The 14814-nt window shown below is 34.2% G+C and overlaps 1 protein-coding gene across 2 annotated transcripts in view; it reads right to left on the reverse strand.

Annotated features, from left to right (window-relative positions):
- Positions 1–14814, reverse strand: part of Fur2 (furin-like protease 2) — a 234229-nt gene that overhangs the window by 177326 nt on the left and 42089 nt on the right. For both annotated transcript variants that reach the window (XM_085806945.1, XM_085806944.1), the window contains exon 3: positions 13791–13898. In XM_085806945.1, the coding sequence (XP_085663071.1) occupies positions 13791–13898 (108 nt within the window). The remainder of the gene's footprint in view (positions 1–13790; positions 13899–14814) is intronic.

Raw genomic sequence — 14814 nt, forward strand, 5'->3', positions numbered from 1 at the left:
AAATGGCGATGCTGCTTAACTTTGAAGAATTTTGTCAATATGGTTGCCTGAAGAACTGTTATATGCGTAGTTGCCAGTTTGCTACATCCTGAAAATTTGGCACCTTCTAGTAAGGTGGTTGCACTAATATGTAAGTACCTAAATAAATAATGTTTTTAATATGATGAATATCATAAAAATAAATAATTGATTTACATCATTTTACCTCAGAAAGAGCACAAGGCCAGCAAAACAGGTTACTTTTTATTTTGCATATCATTAATCATTTTTGATTTATGTAGCATTGTACTCTGGAATAACAGGTGTAATATTTCATGCTTGTGTCTTTCAACAACATGTTATCCCAAAGAATATATTGGGTTGTGACACTGACAGCTGATGAGCACATTGTCTTAAAACAGCATCAGAGGTTACTTGTGCATGCTCCATAATGATTTCTTGTGTGAGAACTAGCTTTCCGTACTGCTGCCCTCTCTACAGTTTAAAGATGGTATTACTTCCATAATATATTTTACTTTGCACTAGTTCACTTATGACAAGAACACTTTTAAGAAGACAAACTAAAATAAACCACAAAAGTGAGATTAATTTTATTTATAAGAATGATGAGTAAATTAAAATTTTTAATGGCCTACCATCAGTAGCATATCTAAGGGACTTAGGGGAACAGGTTAAGAGCATATCTAAGGGAGTTAGGGAAATAGGTGAAAGCCAGCTACTCCTTCCTTGTATAGAACCAGTGAGACCCAAGCTCATCCCATTCCAGCAAAAACCCAAATACACTCAAATGGCACATGATTTCAAGTGAGGAAAATTGATATTTTTTTAATTCTTTTAAATGTTAGCAAAAATATACTTTTTGTGTTAATGCACAAAATCTGAGGGAACTAGCCTTGTTAATTGATGTTTAATTGATGTTACAAGTGAAGTTGTAAGATCGTTAGAATGTTTAGAACAAAAGTTAGATGGGGTTTCATCCGCTATATTTGCCTTTATTCTTAGCCAGAAACTTGATCAGAATACTAAGTTATGGTGGGAAAGGAATTTAAAGAAAGAAAAAATACCGAACATTACAGAGTTATTAGAATTTCTAAAGGATCACGCGAGGACATTAAACGCTTCTAGAATTCCAGTAATGTCTAAATCAAAAGCTTCAGTAAGTCAATCAGTAATGTCTAAATCAAAAGCTTCAGTAAGTCAATCAAAGGTTTCTTCAATGGTTTCATGTGTGACTGAAAAACGTGCTTTAATTTGTAAACTGTGTAATGCGGAACATAAATTATTTAAATGCCCTAAATTTCAAAAATTCAGCTTAAAGGATAGTCGAGTATGTTAAAAAGCACAAGTTATGTTTCTGCTGTTTTGGAAATCATGGAGTGAGAAATTGCCCTTCAAATTACTCTTGTAGGCTATGCAGAAAAAAGCACAATTCGTTACTGTGTTATGAGCGAGAAAAAGTTTCGATTTCCCAAAATAGAGAGTTGCGAAATTGCCTCTCTGTCGGATCAAAAGTCAGACGCCAGTTCGTCTACGGAAGTAGCGAAACTGAACACTCACGCAAAGCCATTTATAAATAAGGATAGCGAGTGTTTTATGACAGCTAATGTAAATAAAAATTGTAATGCAGTTAATAAGAGTCCTACTATCGACAGCGATTGTTTATATCAAGGGAAATGAAGGAGAAATATTTCCAGCCAGAACATTGCTTGACAGTGGAAGTATGATTCATCTTTGTTCATCGGAATTAGCTGAGAAGCTTCATTTGCAGAGAGAAAATGTAAACGTATCAGTAGGATGTTTATCTGGGATTTCAACACGGTGAAATCAAAAATAAGTGCGGTTATTTTAAATAGAGGAAACACATACAGTCGTAAACTAGATTTTTTCGTAATTCCGAAAATTACTCATTTGATGCCTTCCAGACAAATTGATGTCTGTAATATTGAGATTCCACAAGGAGTTACGTTAGCTGATCCAGACTTTCACAAACCGGGTAAAATTCAGTTACTTTTAGGATCCGAAATATTTTTCGATTTGATAAGATCCGGGCAAATTTATGTACCAAATACAAATTTAGTGTTACAAAACTCAGCATTTGGGTATTTGGTAAGCGGTAGCATTGAAGATTTACCACATGAGAAACAATTAATGCATTGTGGGTTAATTTATAACAATGTCGAAGCACAGTTGAAGAAGTTTTTTGATTTGGAATCAATTGGTATCAGAGATGATCCCAATTCTTACGATGAAGATAAAGCATTAGAGATATTCAACAAAACTGTTAGTTTCAAAGATGGTCGTTATATTGTTAGTCTGCCTTGGAAGAAACGTTGGGAACATTTAGGCGACAATTTTGGTGTCGCAGAAAAAAGAATAAAAATCCTGATGAGAAAAATGCAGCATGATAATACATTATACCTGAAATATAGAGAAACTTTAGAAGAGTACCTAAATCAAGGGATAATAGAAAGAGTATTAGATTCTACGAAACCAGTAAACAAGCCAGTTTTTTATATGCCGCATCAGGCAGTTTATAGAGAAGAAAGCATTACAACAAAAATGCGTATTGTATTTGATGCGAGCTCACATGAAATAGGCAGTCTGTCCCTGAATGATTGTTTGTGGCCAGGTATTAATCTGAATCAAAATATATTTCACTTGCTGATATATTTTAGACTTAATAGAGTTGCAATCTTAGGAGATATCGAAAAGGCATTTTTACAGATCGTGTTAGCTGAGAAAGATCGAGATGCAGTTAGATTTTTATTTGTTAAGAATACTGATACACCTTTGCAGAATACCGACGATAAGCTAGAAGTGTATAGATTTAAGCGTGTGCTCTTTGGTGTTCATTCCAGTCCTTTTTTGTTAGCGGCAACTATAAAGCTGCATATCCAAAAGTACAGAAATGTGTATCCCAATACCTTTCAAATTCTTGATACATGTATGTATGTTGATGATCTTGTTACAGGAGCAGATGATGTATCCCAATACCTTTCAAATTCTTGATACATGTATGTATGTTGATGATCTTGTTACAGGAGCAGATGATGTATCAGAAGCCTTAAAAACTTCAAGGGAAGCAAAGGAAATTATGCGTGGAGCTGGGATGAATCTACGCAAATGGGTGACGAATGATTATCATTTAGCTAAAAAATGGGAAGAAGAAAATTTTGATATTCATCCCCTAAGCTCAAATGAAAAGATACTGAAGGTATTAGGAATTCAATGGAACATTCAGGAAGATAGTTTGAGTATAGAGACTTCTTGTTTGATGAAAATTTCGAGGAGAAAGAAAAGTACCAAACGCTTCATCCTACAAACAGCCGGAAAAATATATGATACTCTTGGACTCATCACACCATTCACTGTTAGAATAAAACTTTTACTACAAAAGCTATGGTTACGTAAATTACCATGGGATGTAGAGCTTCCTTCTGATTTGAACGACGAGTGGTCTGAGTGGTGTAGCGAGCTTTCAGAACTTAGTAACATTAGTGTTCCAAGATTTGCTTTGGATTCATGTGATGAAAATATAGAGATCCATGTTTTTTCTGACGCAAGTCAAAAGTTGTATGGTGCAGCCGTTTACGTAAAGGTACAGAATCAAGAAAAAATTTCTGTGAATTTGCTGGCTTCCAAGAGCAGAGTTTCACCTGTCAAAAAAGTTTCCTTGCCTCGACTTGAATTGCTGGGTGCACTGATTGGTGCAAGATTGGGAACGGAAGTTAAAAAAGTTTTAGATCGTAAAGGTTCATCTAATATCTTTTTTTTGGAGTGATTCTAAAGTTACACTGTATTGGATCAAAGGATCAAGCAGGAGATGGAAGTCTTTCGTTCAAAATCGTGTCGACGAGATTCAGAAGTTGACTAATCCAGATTCATGGTTTTATTGTTCAACCAAAGACAATCCAGCCGATCTTCTAACGCGTGGAGTTAGTGCCTCTTCTCATGAAAGGGAGTCCTTTGTGCAAGAAAGCAAAATTTCTAGTGACATTAATGACATTTCTGAGAGAACTATGCTGATTGACATGAACTCTAACGTTTTAGACGAACTCTTGAATATTAGTAACAATTATTACAGAATAATTAATGTTCTTTCTTATATTTTTAGGGTTATTTGTAATTGCAGGAAAAGTGAATCAAGAAAGGTAGGCCCTCTTCAACTAGAGGAGGTAAGAATAGCTAAGGAAATGCTTATTAAGCATGAGCAGAAGGTTCTATTTTGTAAAAAGGACATAACAGGTAACTTAAAAAATTTACATCCCTTTGTTGATCGTAAAGGAATAATTTGCGTTGGTGGCCGTCTTGAAAAAGCTTCTTTACCATTTTCTCAGAAATATCCTGCAATCCTACCAAAAAATTCTAAGCTAAGTAAGATTTATTTTTCTAGTGTGCACAGAAAATTATTGCATGTTGGCCCCCAAGGATTATTGAATGCAGTACGTTTAAAATTTTGGGCATTAGGTGGTAGAGATTTGGCGCGAAAAACAGTAAAACAGTTTGGCGCGAAAAACAGCTGGAAAAATATATGATACTCTTGGACTCATCACACCATTCACTGTTAGAATAAAACTTTTACTACAAAAGCTATGGTTACGTAAATTACCATGGGATGAAGAGCTTCCTTCTGATTTGAATGACGAGTGGTCTGAGTGGTGTAGCGAGCTTTCAGAACTTAGTAACATTAGTGTTCCAAGATTTGCTTTGGATTCATGTGATGAAAATATAGAGATCCATGTCTTTTCTGACGCAAGTCAAAAGTTGTATGGTGCAGCTGTTTACGTAAAGGTACAGAATCAAGAAAAAATTTCTGTGAATTTGCTGGCTTCCAAGAGCAGAGTTTCACCTGTCAAAAAAGTTTCCTTGCCTCGACTTGAATTGCTGGGTGCACTGATTGGTGCAAGATTGGGAACGGAAGTTAAAAAAGTTTTAGATCGTAAAGGTTCATCTAATCAATCTTTGTGTGACATGCTTTAAATGCAAACCGATTTTGCCTTCACAGATTATGGGCAATTTGCCATACGAGAGAGTTAATAGATCACCCCCATTTAGTGTTTCAGGTTTGGATCTATGCGGTCCCTTTTATGTGACTTACAAGCATCAGAGAAAGGGCGTGCTAAATAAAATTTACATTTGTGTATGTATATGTTTTGTTACACGAGCTATTCATCTTGAGCCTTTGTCAGATTTAACTTCTAGTGCTTTAATTGCCACTCTTAAGCGTTTCATGGCCAGACGTGGCAAATGTGAGAAAATATTCACTGATAATGCCCCTAATTTTGTAGGAGCAAATTCTCTGTTGAAGAAATTTTACAATGTAATTAATTTTCCTGATAAAACTTTGGCCTCATATTTCACGTCCGAAAGAATAGACTGGAACTTTATACCTCCCAAGTCCCTCATTTCGGAGGGCTATGGGAAGCCGGTGTAAAGTCCGTAAAGTATCATTTAAAGAGAACGATAGGAGATTTGCGTTTTACATATGAGGAGTTTGAAACTATAATTGTGCAGGTAGAGGGAATACTAAATTCGAAACCTCTTACACCTATTTCCAATGATTTTGATTGTTGTGACGTTTTGACCCCAGGTCATTTTTTAATAGGGAGATCAATACAGACGATTCTGGAGCCAATGATAATAGACGTAACTGAAAATCGGTTAAGCCGGTGGCAGAGAACAACGAAAGTAGTTCAAATTATTTGGAAGAAATGGTCAAATGACTATTTAGGAACTCTGCAGCAGAGAAACAAGTGGATGATAGAGAAGGACAATATTTCTGTTGGTACTATGGTACTCGTCAAGGAGGATTATCTGCCAATTTGCAAATGGATATTAGGTCGGGTTATTAAAGTCTATCATGGATCTGACAATAAAGTAAGAACGGTTAAAATCAAAACAAAATCAGGAGAATTGAAAAGAGCGATAACAAAGATCGCCGTTCTTCCGATAGAAAACTGAAATGATATTTTTGCATATGTATTGTATTGTTATAGTATTGTAATAGCTGTAGTTATAGTAATAGTATATTATGTTGTTTATAAGTATATTAACTTTGTTAAGAATGTTTGTATTATTTCTTGAAATTTTGTAATTTCAATCCGGGGGAGTGTTAAGTCCCTCTGAAGCCAGATGGCGCTGCCATCGTTACTGTTTACAAAAAGAATGTTAATTACTTGGGAGTTGCCTTCAATGGCGAAGCAGAGAGTGATTGTGGGAGCCTGAGCATCTCTCAAAAATTAGTATAATAAAGATAAAGATATGTTACAAAGTAGTTTGTAAATTAGTTTAATTGAGAGTTACAGTCCATTTAGAAATCGCCGGAACAAGCCTAGCCCCTCCAAACCATTGATAGCATGCCACTAGTTGCCTCTGTGCTTAACTATACAGTATGTAAACTTATTTTTATCTCTCAATATTACCATTAACATAAAAAAAGGAAAGAAAAATACCCAAAAAATGTAGCTGCATTTAAAGGCGATTAAAGACGGGAAAGAATTAACATGGTTTAAAACAAAAGGGAAAATTGAGAAAATAAAACAGCAAGAAAATGTAAATTCTCAATTATAATGCAGGTGATGCAGCAGCAAGACAACTTATCTGTTCTCACAGCAACACTGACTTATAACTAGAGTTATTGCTTACCAATGACTACATAAAAGTGAAGCTGCTTTTATACCTATGAGACTACCAGATTCCTGTTTGGAGCATTCAGATGATAGCCTGTGATCTCAACTAGCATAAGCTGAACTTCACTGCTAGGCAACAAAAACTTGCTATGTAACAGAAACTGACATAAGGATTTTATCAAAGTATTTTAACTTTTCAATTTTATGCCAAATGGTATAAGAATAGACTACAACAGCAAAGCAAACACTAACTGGCATTCAGTCAACTTTCTGCATCAGTAGCACATTCAAAGCATGTGTAATTTACCTTCCTTGATTGCCTACAGCTTAAACCCTGTTTCACAGGTGTGAATGAAGATGGCATTTACACCTTAGGCTAAGGCAACTGTGACAGCTAGACCATCATGTGAATGCTTCCTATCCCACTATACAAGATAAACTGGCAAAGAATTAAGGTGTCATATCCCCCCTCCAACTTTTTAAATGGTGTCAATTAACATTAATGAAACTCAAATGATTCGGCATGATTTCTCCTCACAGATAAATGCAGGTTCAGTTTAAATAATGACCCAAAATGTAGACATGTTCATATTGTCTGTACATGCAAGGAGGAGGCAAATGCAGTAAACTATTTATTTCTTGATATTTAATACAAGATAACCAACAACTTGTTAGAAAACAAAAAAATCAAAGCAATGATAGCCAGTCTTTTGCAGGAAAGCCATTCACAAGAGTTGAGCATAAGTGAAACATGTGAAAAGTACTTAACAACACCCATGCAATTTCACTTCTCAGGAGGGAATATGTCCACCTTGAACTGTAATTACAACATATTAACACTTATTTCCATTAAAGCATGGCTTTAAATTTTGCTTGTTTACACACAGAATAAGCAAACTGCAGTTTATATCTTGTTATATCCCAAATATGCTCAATGGCACTGAGGTCTGGGAAGAATGCAGCTCAGTCATTTTGACAGATATCATCACTCCTCAGGAAATTCTCTACTGATCTAGTTCAATAAGGCATGGCATTATCATCCATAGTAAAGAGATGCTTCGCCAAAATTATCATACAACAAACGAAGACAGACTCAATAGCCTCTTTACAATAGTGGCCACCCATCACAGAGCCACTGTCCAACAACTGTAGCTCAGTACACCCATTAATATCAAAGATGCCACCACAAACCATCACCACTAAAATTATACTTTTCCTGTAGCTCAGTACACCCATTAATATCAAAGATGCCACCACAAACCATCACCACTAAAATTATACTTTTCCTGTATGTTTTCTTGCTAGTACATCTTATACCTTTCAGGCCAGATGAACTGAAATCAGGAATCTGACAGAATGAATTTTCTCTGGGAATCAGGAGTTGGTGCATCATCCAAAAATTAGAATGAAGTTGATACTACTGCAAATGCTTAGTGTGGTCCTCTCAATATACACAACCAGTCTTTGAGCACACAGCCCTAAGTAATTCAAATGTCAAGCTATAGTTTCTCATTCTTTTGCTGTTATACAGGCGATGTGCAAGGTGACTGCCCATTCCATTTGTTATCACTTTCTGTTCTCCATTGGCCAGACATTAGTCTGCTTAGGAAAGTAGCTTGTCAGCCCTGTTTAAATCCCATCGATGATTATAATTATTTCTTAATTCCTTAGATCATGTTCCCCAGAATCTGTTTTTGCAAGCCAAGGAATTTTTTTTAAAAAAAGGAAGGTGAACTATAAAGGGAGTAACATTTTGGAGAGAAAATTTGAACAATGTGCTGACTATGAAGCATTATCACTGTGTTCATCAGAGCATTTTAATCATCATTGCACTCAATAGTCATCAAATAAGGAATTCTTCATGTTGCCAAATTTCTGTCACAGATACTATTAATTTGTACATAATACATGTGCCTAAATATGTTGATGTGAGCATCACTAATGCAAATGTACTAATACCTAATACTATTACAGATATTACAAATGATTACATGTAATATACAGTCATTAATAAATATATGGGGATTGCCTACATTTGTATACATTGTGATGTCATGCTGCACCTGGGTGGTCCCTTACGAGTGGTCATGCTTTCCTGAAGATTGCAACTAAGGGTAGAAATCTTAAACAAACACGTGGACTCAGTTAGTTGAGCTCACGAGTTTATTTTTCTTGCTCTCTCATTACTTTTCACGAGAAAAACGGTACGGCTATTTTCAAAGCACAAAAAAGTTATTTAGGAACAATTATTTTTGTTGTACTGAATTTCCCTTGATCATTGGTAAGTAATTAATGTATTTATATATTATTTATCCTCATACTGTAATTTGGATGGGTACAATGAACATAGATATATCAATCCTCATTTAGGGATCATGGCTGATACAGACTAAAATTGTAAAAAAACTGTTTTTCTTTTTTTTTTTTTCAAGAAATGTCGCGTAAAAGATACCTTTCTTTAATAGAAATAGAAGAAATTGTAAATTCTGATGATTTTTTTGCATCTGACGATGACGACGATAATAGCCCCATAGATATTGTTGAAATTCCATCAGAGTGGGTTGATGAGATTTCAGATGATGAGGACATGGATGATAACATAATTGATGATGAAGAACCACTTGATGTTCCTGGGTGTGTCGAAATTCACCGTGTGGCAGGATTTGAAGAAAATGTTTTAGTGAATGCAAATGAATCTTCAGCAAATGAAGTAACAAAAGGTACCGGCTTACCACCTGCTAAAAAGAGAAAACTCAGAGGAAAATCCCTGGTAGAGTGTTTTGAAATACTTTTTGATAATGAAACTGTCACCTATATTGTCCAGCAGTCTGTACTATACGCCAGACAGAAAAACAATCATCAATTTCAGCTTTCTAATAATTGCCTAAAAACATTTACTGGAATACTTCTTTTCACTGGCTATCATTCACTTCCACAAGAACAATTAATTATATTGGCGTGAAGATGAAGACATGAACATTCCATAGGTTAGAGCATGCATGAGTCGGAATAGGTATCTGGAAATTAAATGGTACCTACATATCAGTGACAACTGCGATTTAGAAAGGATTCCACTAAATGAACGTTATAACCTCGTCAAGATTTGCCCATTGATTGACAAGCTAAATGACAAATTTCAACAATTTGGGGTGTTTTCTGAAAGTTTGAGCATTGACGAACAAATGGTTCGTTACTATGGACATCACTACCTCAAACAATTTATACCTGGTAAGCCAGTGCGGTTTGGGTTTAAACAATGGGCTATCTGTTGTTCACAGACTGGATATTGTTATCAGATTCAAGTGTATGAAGGCAAATCAAAGAAATTAGGAGATGATGAAAGCATCAGTTGGCTTGGGACATCTGTTGTCCTTCAGATGGTATCTATTCTTCAGACACCAAATGCTCATCAAATTTACTTCGACAATTTTTTCACAGGAATTTCTCTGATGAAACATTTGCAGGACATTGATGTTAGAGCAACAGGAACTGTTCGATTCAACAGAATGAACAAATGCCCTATTGCAAGAGACAAAGAGATAAGGAAAAACGAACATGGGGCATATGATATGACTACAGATTTGGTTCCCGTAATGAAATTTTAGCTGTCAAGTGGAATGACAACAGTTGTGTAAGGCTTCTGTCTAATCATGAAACTATCGAGATCATGAAAATATCAGAGGTGAAGCGATGGAGCAGAACAGAGAAGAAAGATATTCAAGTACAACAATCCAAACAGATATCAGAATATAACAAATGCATGGGTGGAGTAGACAAAATGGATTGGAATGTTCAAAAATACAGAATCAGAATAAGGGGGGGAAATGGTATTTTCCTTTGCTTACTAATGCGGTTGACATAATACTGATTATCCACCACGCACTGTATTGTATTTCAAATGATAAAATTCCATTGCTAGATTTTAGGAGGAAGCTTGCTAGAGGAAATCTTGCTTTATCTTCAGAACTCTCAGACGCAAAAAAGGGTGGAAGGAATTCTTTCACCAAAGCATCAATTAATCGTGTTCCTACTGTTATCAGAACATCTGGTAATCATTATATTGAACGGACCAAAAATGGTAAAAAAAGAAAATGTGCAGGGTGCAAAACAAATGCAAGAAAACAATGTGAAAAATATAATGTTGGATTACACATAGACCGTTTTGAACACTGGTATTAAAAGTAGATAGTATCAGCCATGATCCCCGCTCGGGATCGGACTTAAATTTAAAATTTCTGAAATAAAATTGACGCATTTATGTGAAAAACATGTTTTTCTTATTATTTAGATGTAAACTAACAGAAATAAAATAAAAATTGATGAAATAAAAATTTGGCAGTTAATGGGTTAACTGGTTCAAATAAATATGCTGGTGCAAACAATCCCAATACAAATATGCAGGTACTTAGTTCCAGTTAGACACCATAAATTTGCATATAAATATATGTGTACACTTATACACTTTGAAAGTACATAAACTAGCCCAAAATATATTAATGGGGCATCGCTAATGCAAATATACTGATACCGACTTCTGTAACAGAATTAGATAATAACACTAATGTATAAAATCACTACTGAAATACATTAACTATTTCAAATAAATATAGTCCAAATGTTGATGTGGGCACAGCTCATTCAGATATAGAGATAGGAGAATTTATTATCACTAAATATCAGTCTTCCTGTACAACAGTAAAGTGAACAACAGTAAAGGCAATTTCATAAAGTGCATCTGTAACACATTCCCATCATCTAAAACAATGGCCAAAATCTAGACACAATACTTTGTGTAATTCTAAATTCCACTGGAACTTTGGTGATTTTGAGATCTAAGTTTTCTATCATTCTTCCATGTATAAAATCATTACGATAGTCTCTTTGGGACATAACGAATATTTTAAGTTTCCAGATTTATTCTTTCACTTGCAAAACTTTCTACACACATTAGTGTTAATTTCCATTTTACCCGCTCTTTAAACATCCTGTGCATAAATAAAAAATGTGCATATTCATTAGCTATCAAATGCATTTACTTCAGAATTATCAGATTCCACAATAATAACTGAATAATGATGTTCCTTACATTTTGGATATGTATACATACATTTATTTGTAAAGAATGTGGAACACGACATATTAAATATCAATGAAAGATGCATTGTTCATGGAGGTAGGTTGTTTGTCAGGGAATGTATCCTGATAAATGGAAAAACCATTTATAATTAAGGATTTTTATACAGGATCTCGCATCTAATAAGTACACATTTTTAGGTTCACAGAAATAATCCCAGAGCTTCTCCTAATGGTCATGCCCAACCTCTCAAGCCAATCTGGTGGATGAAATACTGAAAATATTTAAATGGATTACCACACATAACTCAATCTCCCTGAACGTACCTGGATGTAAACAAACAATATGGCAATACATGAGTTCCAGAAGTTCAAATCTACAATTCTAAAAGTATGATTTGCTAACAGCTTCTACGAATTGCCAAATTTTGTAAGAACTTCTAAGCAATTTCAAAATAATGACCTGTTTCCAATGATTTTTTCAAGAAATGCATCAGGGGAAAATTTTACCGAATTATTGCATTTACTCATATACTCTACTCCCCCAATATTACCTCTTGAAAGCCAAAACGGAATAGCTATACAGTCAACAGTCGTTAATCCGGACCCTTCGGCGATTCCGGATTATCGATTTTTCTGGATTATAGATCATCAGTTTAAATCTGGTAAGATGGCATGCGGAAATAACAAAATTAAAAATATGAAACCGTAATTTATGAAATAAAGAAAAATTATGATCTAAAGGGTATCAAAATTTACAAAAAGAAAAAGCTTAATATTTGTTTACTTTATTAAACATTTCTTTCAATGTAAGTTGTTTAAGTTGCTTCGTTTGATGTGATAATACTTTCTCTTTAATTCTATTAAACAGACATAATTTCTTGTTTAGTTACAAAGTTCCGCTGTTTAAGTTATATAATTGCTGTATCGAGAATACCGACTAATTTGTCAATTGAAATTTTTTCGTTTTCAATAACTACTGTGTCACTTTCTTCACTATCGGAAGCAAATTATAATGACGAGGAACTTGATTTAAATCATAGACGGAGTACATCGAGATGAAATACTACATTTAGTAAGGAATTATGAGTCAAATAAAATAAAAACATCTGCCCTGAAGATAAGGATAGTGCTGACAGATCAACTTCCAATTCATTACGCACCACAGCGTTCCCCCCGCCGAGCAGCGTGAAATTGATAAACAGATTTTGGATTTCGAAACATACTTTCGCTTTAGATCCTTTAAATATTAACAAATATATATCGGAAATTCTATTTGATATAATCGAAAGTTTAAGCTTACTTTTATAAAATTGCTCTAACAGTCTGCAAAAATTAATAAGCCGGATCCAATTCGAAGATTAAGGAACAACGCAATCTGCAACATTAACTGGATTAGATAATTTTAGCTTAGCTTACACCGTCCGTTATACATTAAACGCGCATGCGTAAACGTTTTATGAGCATGCGCACAAGCATATTCGCACCCATAAAGGTCTTACGCGCGCACGTAAACACCTATGCGCAGAAAGTTTGTAGCTTTGAGGTCCAGATTATGGGTGTCCGAATTAATGACTTTTGACTGTACAACTTAAACCCTTTCTGGTAGGAGTTCAAAGAAATCTGCAGATTAAAAATGCATATGAATGGATGAACTTGTGCTACCCTATTCTTAGTTTTAAAGAAGTCAGTTACAGTTATAGCTTCTGATACTGCTCTTTTATTTGCACATTATACTATGTTGTTCATCCATACTTCGCATGCAGCTACCATAAAGTGAGCTTCTAAATCATCTGCTGAAAACACTAGGGAGAAAACATTCAAGAGAAAGAAACATGTGAATAAATATGAAATTATATTATTAATGCAAATCATGAACTTATTACATAAAAGTAATGAATATAAATACAATAATTACTAAACCTATGACTATGTGGATATGACTTTCTTAACTATCATACACACTACCTTATTAAAAGAAACTAATGTAGATAAACCATTATCTCCCCCCCCCCGAAAAAAAAGCCATATTTCATAATAAAAAATGTTGTAAGACTTGAAAAGGCATATCATAAAAATATTACTCACAAGAAACCACTGTTCAGAATATAGTGGATCCCGAAAACCTGGAAATTCATTTTTCAAAGTATTTCGTTTGACTCTTCGTTTTACTTTTTGTTGCTCAAACCATAAAATCTAAAAAAAAAAAAAAAAAAACAGTAGGGAATAAATTCAGAACAAATTTCAACACAATTCCAGGTGAACAGTTTCATTTATTAGAATAAATACTCATACAAAGTACTAGTGTAATGTTTCAGTCAAATCTGAAACATATAACCCTCTGAAATGGCTTTTTGAACCTACTGATGCTGGATTTAAACAACATATATTAGTACAATATGTATATTTACTTATTTTGCTATTTATTTCTATAACCTTCCATTCAAAAGATGATATTTAGATCATTAAGGAAACTAAAAAACAGAACATATTAAACAAATTAATACATACTAAATAACAGAAAATCTCATCACTAGATAAAAGCAGCCATGGCACTCAAAGGATTAATTCATATCAAATCCGGAATATTTTCATTACCTCATAGTTAATTTATTAAATAATAAGAGTATGCAATTTTTAAATTGTAATATAGCAATAGATCCATACTAAAAAGCAGGACTGCTGATGAGACATCTTCCTTACTTACAGAAATAAAATGCAGCCAGCCATTAAAGAAAAATGAAAAATAAAATACAGGTAAACATTTATATATTACTGTGCGTGAAATTTAAGCATACTAATATACTCCCACAAACATGTTTTAAAAAGAATTGAATTGCAGGATTTTTCTGAGACCTATGATGATAAAATTATAGTTTTTTCAACTGACAAAGAAAATTTAGAAGCATAAACATAAATTCATCCCGATTTTTAAAACATATAAAATCAAGACATATTCAGAAAATAAATGTTTCGGATACTAAAGCTTTGCCTTAAAGAATTATAACAGAGGCTATATTAACAGGCAGAATTTTAGAAATACAGTGGATTCACGCAATGTGCACTTTTTTAGGATGCCAATTCACATACTGTGAAGAAAAACTCTGACGTA

The sequence above is a fragment of the Stegodyphus dumicola genome, chromosome X1 (assembly GCF_044657685.1).
Source record: "Stegodyphus dumicola isolate Sdum_Otavi_A_Nest chromosome X1, ASM4465768v1".
Classification (NCBI taxonomy): Eukaryota; Metazoa; Arthropoda; class Arachnida; order Araneae; family Eresidae; genus Stegodyphus; species Stegodyphus dumicola.